The sequence below is a fragment of the Ursus arctos genome, unplaced genomic scaffold, assembly GCF_023065955.2.
Source record: "Ursus arctos isolate Adak ecotype North America unplaced genomic scaffold, UrsArc2.0 scaffold_9, whole genome shotgun sequence".
Taxonomy (NCBI): domain Eukaryota; kingdom Metazoa; phylum Chordata; class Mammalia; order Carnivora; family Ursidae; genus Ursus; species Ursus arctos.
In genome coordinates, this window is record NW_026623111.1 from 60,941,985 (window position 1) to 60,956,076 (window position 14,092).

Consider the following 14,092-nt stretch of genomic DNA (forward strand, 5'->3'; position numbering starts at 1 on the left):
TTAAAATACTGATGAGGGGGCGCCTGGGTGGCTCAGTCGTTAAGCCTCTGCCTTCAGCTCGGGGCCTGATCCCAGGGTCCTGGGATCGAGCCCCACATCGGGCTCCCTGCTCTGCTGGGAGCCTGCTTCTTCCTCTCCCACTCCCCGTGCTTGTGTTCCCTCTCTCCTTCGCTGGCTGTCTCTCTCTCTCTGTCAAATAAATACAATCTTTAAAACAAAAAAATACTGATGAGACCTGTACTGATTTTTTTTTTTTTTTACTTTTGATGTTAATTAGCATGAAAAATGTCAGTTAAATCCAGCATATATATATAGGTAGTTGGAAAATGCAAAGATGTTAAACTGTCTTCTCGAATGCTGCATATATATTTATGTATACTTTGTGTGCTAAAGGATTACCAACCTTTGGAAACAAAGTTGTGTCACTGATGAGAAGAGTCATGCATTAAAAATCTGTAGGAGAGAGTTCTTGTTGGTATTCCATTGCATATGTATTACCTAAACTTCCAGTTAGTTAGAAAGGAAGATGGGCATCTAAAGATATGAGGTCCATGTAAGCATGCAGGGCACTGATACCTATAACCTGTGTAAATCACACGGCACTGTCTACTTCAATCTTTCCAGCGAGACTCTTCATGGAATCACAGGTGTGATATGTTAGATAAGTGCTTTTTTCTAATTTCTGGAGGAAAAAAATTGGTTTATCATCAGAATCTTCTGCATACCCCAGTGTGGGAAATACTGCATTGGGTATCTGTGAAAGTATATAAGACTTGTTGTACTCCACTTCTGTGAAATTATGTATCAAGGGAGATGGAAGGTTGGAGCAGGAAGGGGTTAGATCAGTAGAAACAATTATATACTTGGCAAATAGGTACACTAGCTTCCCAGAGGAACACTCCATTCACACTTGGGGCCTTAATGATACTGCATTAATATTCCCATTTAATATCAATCTTTACCAAAGTTATATGTTGAGTATAATATCTTAGCAATTTAAAAGGTGATCTGTAAACAAATATTCCTGCTTATAACTAAGTCAGTGGAAGGTGAAAATTGGGTTAACTGTTTGGCTCTAAGTGTATAGTAGATATTTGAACAGAAGAAACGAAACCAAGTCATTCCTTAGACAAAGGGAAAGGGTCAGTGTCTTGGTTAGCATGATTATTTCCTTTCCTACTTAATCTTATGCTAAAATTTCTACTTTTCCAATATGTTAATATAGCTTTAGTATGACTGTTGGAAAGTATTAACCATGTTGTATTCACATAACAATGAAATAAACATCAACACATGCGTTATTTTATTTTTTGTGATAGATTTCCCTGTTGTATTAGTTATTTGTTGCTGCATTCCCCAAAGTTAGTGGTTTAAAACAATGATAAACATTTATTATCTCCCACACTTTCTTTGTATCAGGAATTTAGGAGTGCATTAGCTGTATGTTTATGTCCAGAGAAGGGTCTCTCAGCATACAGTTAAGATGTTTGCCTGGAGCTGCAGTCCGCTGAATGGTGTGGCTGGTGCTGGAGGATCTTTTTCTAAGATGGCTCATTCAACATGGCTTAGGGCAGGAGGCCTCAGTTCTCTGCTGTGTGGATCTTTCCAAAAGGTTGCTTAAGTATTCTCGTTTGCAAAGCTGAAGACTGTTTTGAATAAAGAATTATTTGTTCTGGTTTGTTCAAGAGCAAGTGGTCCAAAAGAGAGGGCAAGAAGGAACCCGTGATGCCTTTTATGGTCTAGTCTCAGGTGTCACGCGCTGGCAGTTCTCCATATTTCATTTGTTGGGATTGAGTCACTAGATCTAGCCTTATATTCAAGGGCTGGGGAATTCGATTTCGCCCTTGAATATTAGGAGTGTGAGGGAGGATTGTCAGAGACTTTGTAGACATATTTTAACACCTGTTCAAATTGTAGGTTAAGGTGACACATCTCATTGAGTTACAGTCTACCAAGAGGAATCAATGAATTCATCCTAGGAATATGAAGAGGAGGATAGGGATAGCGAATCAGAAGTTCTGAAAGGGGTCCTTGGCAGGCAGGAGGGAGAATATCTATTCCTTTTTGAGTTTTAGCCTCTGATTTGTGTTTCAGGGACTCTGAAAGTCCTTGAGGGTAGTTTTGGAATTAGAGATGAGATTCTATCATAGGGAGGCAGGCTTAGATCTTAGCAGTTGATGCATTCCCAGGGTGAGTTCTAAACTGAATTATATTTGTTATTAAGATACCTAACTTATATTTATCAAGAAGGACTATTTATTTGTTGGTCAATTCCTGTGTTTTCGTCTAGCTTTCAGTAAGTGTTTAAACTTTCCATTCTCTACTCAGCTATACTGACAGGGCTTGGACTAGGGGATTAAATGGGCAACTTTTGTGTGGTGGCAGTGACAGTAAGCTCCCAAGGGGAAAGTGAATTTAAGGGGATGAGTTGAGGCTTGCAAAATTGAGACACATAGAGATTCTCCCTCCATTACCGATGTTAGAATATCTGGATCTGAATTATTGCCAACTTTGATTTGACAACTTTGTTACATTGCCTTGTGACTATGCTGTTTTTCCAGGCTGGGTTGAAGGAGACGTACCCAGGGATTCTTTTTTTTTTAAAGATTTTATTTGTTTATTTGACAGAGATAGAGACAGCCAGCGAGAGAGGGAACACAAGCAGGGGCAGTGGGAGAGGAAGAAGCAGGCTCATAGCGGAGGAGCCTGATGTGGGGCTCGATCCCATAACGCCGGGATCACGCCCTGAGCTGAAGGCAGATGCTTAACCGCTGTGCCACCCAGGTGCCCCCCCCCAGGGATTCTTAGGTTAAGAAATCTTTAGACTCCCACCTTCTCTTTAAAGTCAAGAGGCCTATTAGATAACTTTCATGAAACGAGTGGTTCTAGGCTCCAGACTATATAGATACTTGAAAACCATGAATTATTTATTATGTAGAAAATAACCCTCATCTAGTTTTAGCAATTCATAAAGCACTCCTCTAACAGTTCATGTCTGCTTGGTAACTATATAGAGAATGCCTTCGTCAAGAGGAAAATTGTTGCAGTGTCTCAGCATAACCAGGACATAAGAGCATCTTATTCAATGGTGATTTTAGAGTAATACTGTTTGACATGGCGACTGATTATCACTTTAGGGATATTCACTGTGATAATCATAATATTTATTGAGTGCTGATTTCTTTTTCTAGACACTGTTCTCTTTGCTTTATATATATTAATCTTCTCAGTAAACTTATGAGGTAGATACAGTTCCTCCTGTTTTTACAGATGAGGAAGCCGAGACAGTGAAGTTAAGGAACTTGCCCAAGGGTACGCATTGAGGCAGTTCAGATCCCAGGTGGTGCCATTAATCTATGCCCTGATCTGCCATATCCATCATAAATAATAAAAGGATCTGTTTTTCTAAGTTATTTAGAAAGTACGAACTAGGGCACTTTAGAATTTTCAAATCTAATGGTTTTTTTTTTCCCTTCTTTTCCCTCTTAATTATTACTATAGGTCAGTTGCTGATAAAGAGGCAGTTGCAAATATTACAAGTCAGAAGAACATCAGTAACCCGCCTGATATGTCAGGGTGGAATCCCTTTGGAGAGGATAATTTCTCCAAGTTAACAGAAGAGGAACTGTTGGACAGAGAATTTGACCTTCTAAGATCAAGTAAGGGACACTTGAAGGCTTATTTTGCTTCACAGTAAAATAACAGCTCTATAATTATTCAGCAAGGCCAAAGACTGTTTTGAGGCGGTAAATAGAAAATTCTTTTTGTGCATTTGAGGGCAAACATCAGGCCATCTTTTACATATACTATCGAACTATGTTGTGTGCATTAGAAATCAATTGCTTGATAGTAGCTTTAAACCCAAGATTGCTAATAACACCCTGATTCCTAACACTTAAATACTGCATATCTTTGAATGTTAAATTCAGAATATCTCTAAAACGTGGAAAATCAGTGTTCAAATGAAAAGGGAGACATCCGTTATCTTGCTTACTAATCATTTTGCAGCTCTGTTTTCTTGCACACGCAGTAGAAGATACTGTGGGTCTGAGATGCCCTTTGAAAGTGCCTGAAAGAAAACATGGGCTACTACATTATGTTAATGTTTTGTAATGCCCTTTTAATGAGTGTTCACATAAAAGGGCTGCTTTGTTGTCCTGATATGGCAAAAGTTAAATAAATTATTTTCCACTTTGAATCAGATATCTCAATGTTTTTACTTGGAATCATTGCCTTCTCTTAAACTACCTAATATATATGTCAAGCCTAACCACACGCATTTTAGAAAAGTTCTTTTTCGGAAAGGCGAAGTGTGGAATGTTTTGAGGAGGTTGCAAAATAGCAAAAAGCTCACTTCCGGAGTATGTAGATAATTTTCAGGTTTCAGAGGCTTATACGTGTGTGCACACGTGGGCGTGCGTGTGCACGCGTATCCAAGTGTGTTTTCCTGTTTTGCATGTGAAAAGAAGGTCCTAATGGTCCCTCATTATAGTTTCTAGCTTCTGTTTTATTTTAGGTAACTGGCTTTATGAGAACAATTATTAGATGAATTGCTTTGTTCCCAAATGATATATATTTTATGTAAAATTTATAAATGCCCCGAATTCATGTAAGAATAGTTGTTTGGGATTTCAGTTTGTATTTTACATATTGGTTATATGACTATGAAAAATTAAGTTGATGATTAATGCAGATATAAAGATGAGTTTTGAACCTTTAATAAAGGTTTGTCAGCTTCGGTAAAACCAAACTTACATCTTTTTATTAAAGAAAGTTTTCTTAAACCACAACTTTTTTGTTTGGCATTTTTAGTATACCTTATGTTGAGTAGCCCCAAAAGCCAAGTTGTAAAAAAGGAAATAAAGTATCTCTTTCTTTTGGGGGGATGGCAGGGTGACACAGGGGTTAACCGAATCAATATAATTTATAGGGTTATTTTGAAAGCGAAAGGTAAAATTAAAATATTCATTTTAATATGTTCTGACCAGGATAGTAACTGAGGGTTTGCTAAATCAGTATTTTCTACTCTTTGGGTAAAACTCGTCCTCCCCCCGCCCATCAGTTTATGGAATGGGTAAAATATTCACATTATTTTGTACCTTAAAAATAAAAGTGTGTCATTCTAAGCTCCCTAGAATTTGTAATGACAACCAAGTTTTATTTACTTTGCATAGGGAAGAATGGCATATAAAATATTCATGTATACATAACTTCATAAAAATTGGGTTTAGCATGTAAAACTGTTAACCAGCTATTTGCTTTCAAACTTCAAGGTCAGATAACATATGTAATTTTTGTATGTATCTGTGCACACATGTGTATGCCAAAGAATTTAGACTTCCTTGCACATTAATTGTGGAATGATATTAAGTTCCAAATGAAAGTGCAGGAGGAGCTTATCTGAAGGTCAAACTCGGAGCAACTCAGCCATTTGGGAAAGTGCCTAGATGGTCCCTGAGCTATTGAAATCATTTCACTGTCACAAGGCTGATGTACTTAAATTGGCATCTAGCACCAGAAAACATACGTGATTTCTCATCCTTGGCAATGCTGCTTAACTACGTTGTAATCTCAGTGAAGTAACTTAACTTCTGTCTCACTTTCTCACTTATAAACTGGGTAGAGTGATGCTTACCTCATAAGGTTGTCAGTAAAATTAAATGAAATAATGTCTTGAAGGGTCTGGGTACTCCATAAATGCCACTTCCCTGTTCCTCATCTTCTGTGTAAGTCTTTAGGCTCCAACTTGAGGTTATTGCCCTTTAACCAGCATTTAAAAATTATATCTAAACTATCAGGTTTCTCAGCTGGCAGTTAAAAAACCAGATTAGAAGGGGCTTTGTGGGCAAACAACATTACAGCAGAAATGACATGTGATAGCAAGAAAGAAGATGAAAAGTGTGTGTCTTCTCTGTAATAATTGATAGTCGTAATAATGGTGTTCATAAAAGGTGAAATGTCTTTAATAAAGTTTATAAAGAAATCATTAATATATAGAGTATAGTTTAGAAAGATTTCTTTCCAAAGTGTTACCTACCTGTAATATATTCAGTCATCTTTAACACCTCTTGCATTCACAAGCAATAAAGCACCTAATATCTGATCCACTTGATAGGGGCTAAATTACCCTGCAACACAAAAGACGTCTTTCAGAACCTTAAGGGTTTCAGTGGAAGACTAACATTAGTGTAATGAAAATTAATTTCGGTCATTACTGGTTGGTGCCTTTGTCCTTAAAAACTTTTTCTAAAATAAGTAAATTATTGTTGCATTTGGAATAGCAAATTTACCTTTTTTTCTCAGCACAGATTTTATCAACAGTTTTTCAAGTCTTTTCTAAAATAATTTATATTTGGTTTATGAAATGCTCTTCAGCAAGAAACTGAATACCTTTTTGTATGATGCTTAAAAATATAGCCATTTCCCATGTAATGATTGTTCAGAATAGTACACTGCCATTTGAGTTTTTATTTTTAAGATGGTAAATGGTTATTTATTAAAATGAAAAAGGATATTCTGTCTAGGAAGTACTTTACGCGTTTGTACTACTCAAAAGGTGATTTGAAAATCACAATATATTTTGACATACTAGAATTCCAAAATATGAGTATTTGGCAACAAAAACTTTTTTAGTGATCTTTATAAGAAAACAGTTATTGATTCCATCCATATACCAGTTGGCAAAGGGATTTAACATATAAAATAAACCAGATTCTTACTTTTGCTTTCAGTGTAACTGAATATTATTTATGGTTCAGAATTTTTCTCCTGTTCTACTTAAAACCAAAACATTAAATCAAAATTAGGCATTATTAATAAAGCTGATCTCAATGACATTTTTAAAGTTTAAACTTGTATTTTTCTTTGTCTTTCATATCAAAACATCCAGAATAGTATGTAAACTTTAGAAATCTAACTGTGATAAAATTTAATACATTAAACACTAGATTACAGGTGCTTGCTTTGGGACACTTTTTAACTTGCATTTGTTCAAATAGTTGTGTAGCTCTGCATGTTAATTAAAATTAATGCTTAATGGAATATTTTTTGTCAATGATGACTGTTTCTGTTTCAAACTGCATCACAATAACTAAAAGAAAGAATAGAAGAATCTAAAGACTGTGGCTGCTTTGCAAATTCTACTGAATGTGTGTGTGTGTTTTTTTTCTATGAAGCCACGGAATAAAATAGACGTAAATATCTGTATTAGTTTGTTGTAAAGCATTAACTCTCACCATTGTAAGCTAACTCAGATATATTGCTATTCCTTCAGTGCAGAATAACAGAACTTTTCAAATAGAATAGTTTCGAAAGTATCAGATGAAGACCGTACTTATAAAATTTACTTATTAGCCTTTTGGCTATTGAAGCCATTTTCCAAATAAGCTGCAGAATTAACTTATTAGAATATTTTAATTTTCTGATGGTATTGTGGAATATACTTTGATTCTAGGATTTTTAAATCCTGTATTTTTTGCTATCTGTATCAATTAAAAATCCTGAAAAGATATTGTCTTTATTCAACAACACAGTTCTTTTGGGAAGGCAGGAGGAGGTAAGTTTCTTAATGTTGGACAAATCAAGCTCAAGTTTTGCTCTAATGTAAACCAATTATTTGAAAATAGAACTTAAATTCATTTTAGGGGTGACTATGTATTTGAAAAATAGCTCTATATACCATTTCATTAGTTTTTAATTATAGGTAATTAATAATTGAAACAATTAATATGTGTATTTATTTTGTATTTTGTGCCCTGGGACCCAGATTATCCTGTGAACTCTAGAAATCTAGATGATTTAACAACAGTCCTCCATGGATAAATTGATTCTGTGTTTTGTGAGAACGTGATTCATTTTATAGCGCATTTATTCTGACTCCCGTTTTGAAATAATTGGAAAATGAACTTTGCATAGAACAGTGTCTCCATATTTTAAATTATGGGACTCACTGTATTAAAAATGTTAGTTTTTCCCTACATGATAATGTTTGTACTCTTGTCCTAACTACATGGTGCTGTTTATACATTTATGAGAATTTAGCTTAGATTGAGGGAGATAATATACCGGTGCATGAGGATTCAAAGAACCTTAGTGGTAACTGTGCATTTTTATATGCTGGGAACCATTGGCGCAGTGCTGGTTTATAAACCTGGGGAGTATATTAAAGTGTCGATTTCCAAATTCCCGCTCAGATAATCTGATGCATTAGGTTTGTGGTAGGGCCCAGGTAACTACATTTTATACAGGAACCCTAGCAATTATGATGCAAATGGTCTAGAAGGGAAGTTTGGTCCTAATTTAGACCTAAGTACCCATATATACTGTCTTGATTTTCAAGAACGAGGGATCTTGGATAGGATATGCTGTGGCTATCACTCTGAGATAGTCTTTTTCATTTGTCCTTTCCTACTTCCTCTTTCCTTTGTCCTCACTCTGTTGTACACGAGAATTTTCATTGTCATCCATTACAGTATTGGATTTGAAAGGCAGCTCACAAGTCTTGGAACTTTTGTTTGTGCATAAATCAGTTGTCAGATATGTTGCCTTAACAAAATATTTATCACTTATTATATTACCAGTGGGGTTTTAAGTAAAATTTTAGATAACTCAAAGTTTCATGTGGATATTGTATTTTAGTTTTAGCCATAAAAGCTGATAATTGTGTCCATTGTCATAAATGTGTTTAAAAAATTGTCCATTGCTGTAATTAGGTGTATTAAGGATGTCGTAGACTCTAGGGCCTCGCCTTCTCAAGAGTGTGCTTCCTGACCCAGCAGTATCACATCACCTGGGAGCTTGTTGAGGTGCAGAATCTCAGAACCCATCCCAGAGCTGTCCAGTCAGAATCTGCATTTTCACAAATCCCCAGCTCACTGGGATGTACCTTCAGTTTGAGAAGCACTGTCCTGGGAGATTGCTGCTTTAATTTGGGGCTTTTTGCTTCATTCTGAAGTTACAGATCATTTTTAGGGAATTCTAATTATATTTGGATTTTCTCTGCCTACCCTGCAATGTCTTAGAACTCAAATGAAACCAGCATAATTTACCCATAGAATTTCTTAAACGTGAAGGGTATAGTCCTGGGAATGCTTAAAATTCCTGAAAAAAGCAGAATGAGTTCCTAATAGTATATGCTTGAGTGCTAAGAATCAGAGGCTAGGGAGACAGCTTACAAAAATCAAGAAGTTGCCAACTGATCAAGTGCCTGCAATATGCTGTTTAAGAGGAAGGAAAGGTAATCACTACTTAGGGAATTAGGGGACAGCAACTCTCTTCACACACGACAAGCCTGCTTCTGCATGAGTTAGAGCCTCTGCTCTAGCTCTTCTTTTGTCTGTGTGCTCTCCACAGGTATCCCTTCGCTGCCTCTTGAAGTCTTTTCTCACCTGGTCCTGGTCAGAAACTCTCTATTACTGTGACTTGTGCCCACTCCCTTAATTCCTTACCCCTGAACTACAGTTTTCTGTAGAGCTTATATATTTCTCATTATGCTCATTGCTTTTTGTTTGTTTGTTTGTTTTTCCATGCCAGCATATAAACTCCAAGAAGGCAAGACTCTGTGTTTTGTTTGACATTGCCTGCCCATTGCTTAGAACAGTGCCTGGCACATGGTAGATCTCAGTTATCCGTTGGGTGAAATAAGAAACTCTGTCATTAGGCTTTTCATAATATCTGTGTATATGTGAATGATTTAATATGAGAAATGAACATCAGTAGTCAATTACTTTTTATTGCTATTGAGAAATAAGATTTGCCTATTTTATGAACAAATGACCATTTGCAATATTTTTTCCATATGTATTTTTTGCAGAAAGAAAGTCTGCCAAATATGTCTCTGTTCAGTAAGCTGGGTTTAAGTTCAGGTCCAGTATGTTACAAGTTGAAGACAACTGGGTATTTTAGTAAACCAAACTAAGTTATTTATTAGGTTAATTGTATTTGTGAAATTTGTGAAATCACTGAGATGATATTGTTAAGCTTGCCTTTGTAGCAACAAGTATTATTAAACTCGAGACTACCCCCTAATATTTATAAAATGAATTCTGACTAATATTTTTCAAAAAGGCCGTTGCTTTGATTAATTTTATTTATACTGTTACCAACTTTTTTTTATTTATTTTAAAGACCGTTTTTATTTTATTTTATTTTTTTGTTTCATCTTATTTTTGCAGACAGGCTCGAGGAGAGCGCATCCTCAGATAAGAATGTAGATCCACTTTCTGCTCCACATAACCACCCTCCAGAAGATCCTTTTGGTTCTGTTCCTTTCATTTCTCACTCAGGCAAGTTACATATGTAACATCGTCATCAATGAAAAATACACACACGAAGAGCAATAATAAAAATAACAACAATAAAAAAACCTTATTAATATAAAGCCAAAGTAAGAATTAGGTGTTAGTTATAGAAAATAGAAAATTATTTTTACCTTTGCTATCCTCTCTCTGCCATAACTCTCTTTTTATCTTTATTGTTGGATATCAGTGAAACAAATTCATGCATGAAAATCTCTCTCTTTTTTATATACTTAAAATATGTTTAAAGATATTTTTATACTCAGCTTTTGCTTAAAAATCCTGTATTTTCCTTGTTTTTGTGTGCTTTTTATAGTTGTTTTTAAAAAGTATTAATGATTTTGTATGTCATGATAATTTTGTGACAGATTACTCTTTTCTTCTTATATCCTCGCTTTAATTTCTTTTTTTGGCTTTAATTTCAATTTAGAACTTAAATATTGTTATTACTATTAAAAAATATCTGTAGTAATATTTTCTAAGTAATCACCCAGTTGACACTGTCAGAGATACTAGGGTGGAATAGGATCCCACTTTGGCATAAATGGATTTGTGTGTGTGTGTGTGTGTGTGTGTGTGTGTGTGTGTTCCTAAAGGAAAAAAATGAATTTGATCATAGAAAAAAATATATTAGAAGAAATAATGCCTTGATAGAGTACAAAGTTTTGTTTATACCATATTCAAGGTAACTATCAGCCATGTTCTTGCGTTCTCTTCCTTGTATTTCCCACTCAAGCAAATTACGTATATGTAATAACATCATTGCTATCATTTAAAAATGCACACAAGTGAAAACAGCAAAAACAGATACACCTTACAAGAAAAACTTATAAATGTAAGTTTAGTAAGAAATAGGTGTTCAGGATTTCTGATGAATACACTGAGGCAGTGTTAATAGCTTTTCAATATTTAGATTTGGTTATCCAGGATATGCAGCACAATAATCAGGAGTTTCTACATATTTTCATGTTCTGTATTTTACTCTTTGCCCTTTATTGAAAACAGTCCATATTGTTGTCATTTTGTGCTTGCTTCTTTCAAATTATCTTTGAATGAATGGCATGAAAACATTAATTGAGTGGGGAAGACAGTTTACTGTTTCTACTTAATCTGCACGCGTGTACTTCCTCACACCCCCAATAATAATGCTACTACTTTTTTCAAACAAAGTATAATATCTCAAAATGGTCATTAGAAGCTCTCAAGAACATAGGTATTGATCTGTCTGTGGCAGAAAATGGTTTCAGTACTGCTGGCTCTTTTTCGAACTCTGGAAGGAGTTGTATGATCCTTTTCAGGTTTGTATGTATCTTTGCAACTTCCCTGTTCTTTAAGATTCTGAAGGAACCCTGGGAAAATGAAGACTGGAATCAGGGACTAGGTTAAGCCTCAGTGACTTGCCATTTCCCTGGGCACCCTTATTTTGGGGTTGGCCTAGGACTTTTGTAGTTAGAAATATGCTCACAAATTTGAGCTTGATTGCTGTCATTGTTATTTTGTTTTTCTTCTTAATGTGGGCATTTAATTTCTGTTATATTTTAAATTTATCAAGTGTGGGAAACATGAATTGTCTGTCTTTGAATCATGTTCAGTAGCCAACCCAGTATGTATCTAATAATATTCCTTGGATGTATGAAAAAATTATAACTATTCCTAAAAATTCATACTCCTAAGTGTTAAGAAAGTGACCTTAAAAAATGATCTTTACTATAAATGTACCCTTCCAAAAAAGTCTTTTTAGATTTAGTGTAGCCATGAACACTGGAATGGTTAGGTTATGAAAAATTGAGGTCACAGAATGGAATAAAGGAGGGAATGGTCATAGGTGAGATGTGCATCTAGAAAGAGAAGAAAAGGTGGTCACTTGGCTATATTAGCACTGTTAATTTGTATTTATGAGATCTAAAATACATAATTAAATTAAAACTAAAAATAACATATTACTACTGACCAAACTATTCATTATCAAGCTTGGATGTACTTTGTTACATATAATTTTTCAATAAAAATAAAGTATTTGGGGTCATTCATTTTCCTCAAATAATCAAATCTACTGAAACAAAAATTGCCTTCTTCCATGAGATTTAGGAAGAAATTGGAAAAAGAAAAATGAATTGTATTCAGTGAAAATACACCTCACGTAGCATTGTGAGCATCTGGAGATGTGTAAGACCAGGAGTGTGTGTGGATGTGTGTGTGTGTGTGTGTACACAACATAGAACGATAGGTGTATGTGATAAACCATCTTACTTCAATCTGAGAGTTGACAATTACTGAACGTGATTGTATTTTAGGTAAAACCATATAGAGATTGCTACTTGAGAATAAAGTGAATTCAGTCATGAAGCAGAATGCTATAAGAATTTAGCAAGTTTTAACTCCATTAGGAAAGTACATTTAAGAGGAAGTCCCATTGTCCTAAATCTAGTGTTCCTTACACTGTTTTTGTTAGGAATCGTGCTCTTTTTATTTTGAAAGACGACATTTCTGCCAGCACTTTTAATCTTAACTTTCAAATTGTAATGGGTTAATTTTTGCTTTGTTTTTCTTCAGTTTATCATAATTTTACAAAATTAGTTTTTAAATGTAATTTTCTTAAAATATGTATGTACTTCAAAAAGTTGGATTTAACAGGGTTTATAATGAAAAAATTCACTTCTCTGCCTGCTGCCTCCCTGTCTGCTTTCCCTGTTCAGATTCCTTAGAGATAATTTTTCACTTCTGGTATTTAATATATCATACTTACTCTGCTATCTTACTCTTACCCTTCCCCCCCACTTTTAGGTAATATCTGTGGACTTCTTATTATGGAAAATGAGGATTTAGATTAGTTACAGTGTTAATCCTACTCCCCCTACCCCATCCCCCCACCCCACTCCAGATACACACAACCAAACACATTTTGTCTGCCCCTCCCCTGCTTCCAGTACAGCTTTGACAGAGTTGTTGGTTGTCAAGTGTTCAATGTGTACGTTTTTTGAGTACGTAAATGTTTTTCACCGCGGTGTTCTAATATACCGTGATCACATGTCCGTTCTCCTGTAAGGTTTTGTTTTTCCTTGAGTTAACTATAATTACATTTATAAAAATGACTATGTTTTGTTCCTTTATTTTTTTATGTACTCTGTTGTTGATTCATCTCCATTTAGAAATATTATTTCCTCCCATTTTAAGGTGGCTACCATTTTAATTTTGCCTGGTTACATCTCTCATGGAGTTCTGCAGTCTTCATTGGTTGCTTTCTGTAACTGCCACATGCTTATCATCCTAGTGTTTTCTTTTGCCCACCATTCTTCTGGGAATTCCTGGATCTCTTCTCTTTGTTGGTCTGTTAGCAGAGCAACCGCTCTACTAGTTTCTTGAGAAAGTATGCACGGGAGGAAAAGTTTTAAGCTTTGCTGCCTAAAAATATCTTTTTTAAAAAATTTTATTTATTTATTTTTTTTAATTTTTATTTTTTAAAGATTTTATTTATTTATTCGACAGAGATAGAGACAGCCAGCGAGAGAGGGAACACAAGCAGGGGGAGTGGGAGAGGAGGAAGCAGGCTCATAGCGGAGGAGCCTGATGTGGGGCTCGATCCCAGAACACCAGGATCACGCCCTGAGCCGAAGGCAGACGCTTAACGACTGTGCCACCCAGGCGCCCCTGCCTAAAAATATCTTTTTATCCTAACTGACACTTGATTGATAGTTTGGCTGGGTAAATAATTCTACATTGGATGTAATTTTTCTGTGAATTTTTGAGGCATTGCTTCATGGTATTCCAGCTTAAAAAAAAAAGGCTTCAATTAGAGG

General features: G+C 35.3%; 1 protein-coding gene across 2 annotated transcripts in view; it reads left to right on the forward strand.

The window, feature by feature from the left end:
• BMP2K (BMP2 inducible kinase) overlaps nt 1–14,092 on the forward strand; it is a 126,244-nt gene that overhangs the window by 94,337 nt on the left and 17,815 nt on the right. The window contains exons 14-15 of one of the 2 annotated variants that reach the window (XM_026509892.4): nt 3,502–3,659; nt 10,173–10,283. In XM_026509892.4, the coding sequence (XP_026365677.2) occupies nt 3,502–3,659; nt 10,173–10,283 (269 nt within the window). The remainder of the gene's footprint in view (nt 1–3,501; nt 3,660–10,172; nt 10,284–14,092) is intronic. The other variant, XM_026509893.4, reaches the window with a different exon arrangement.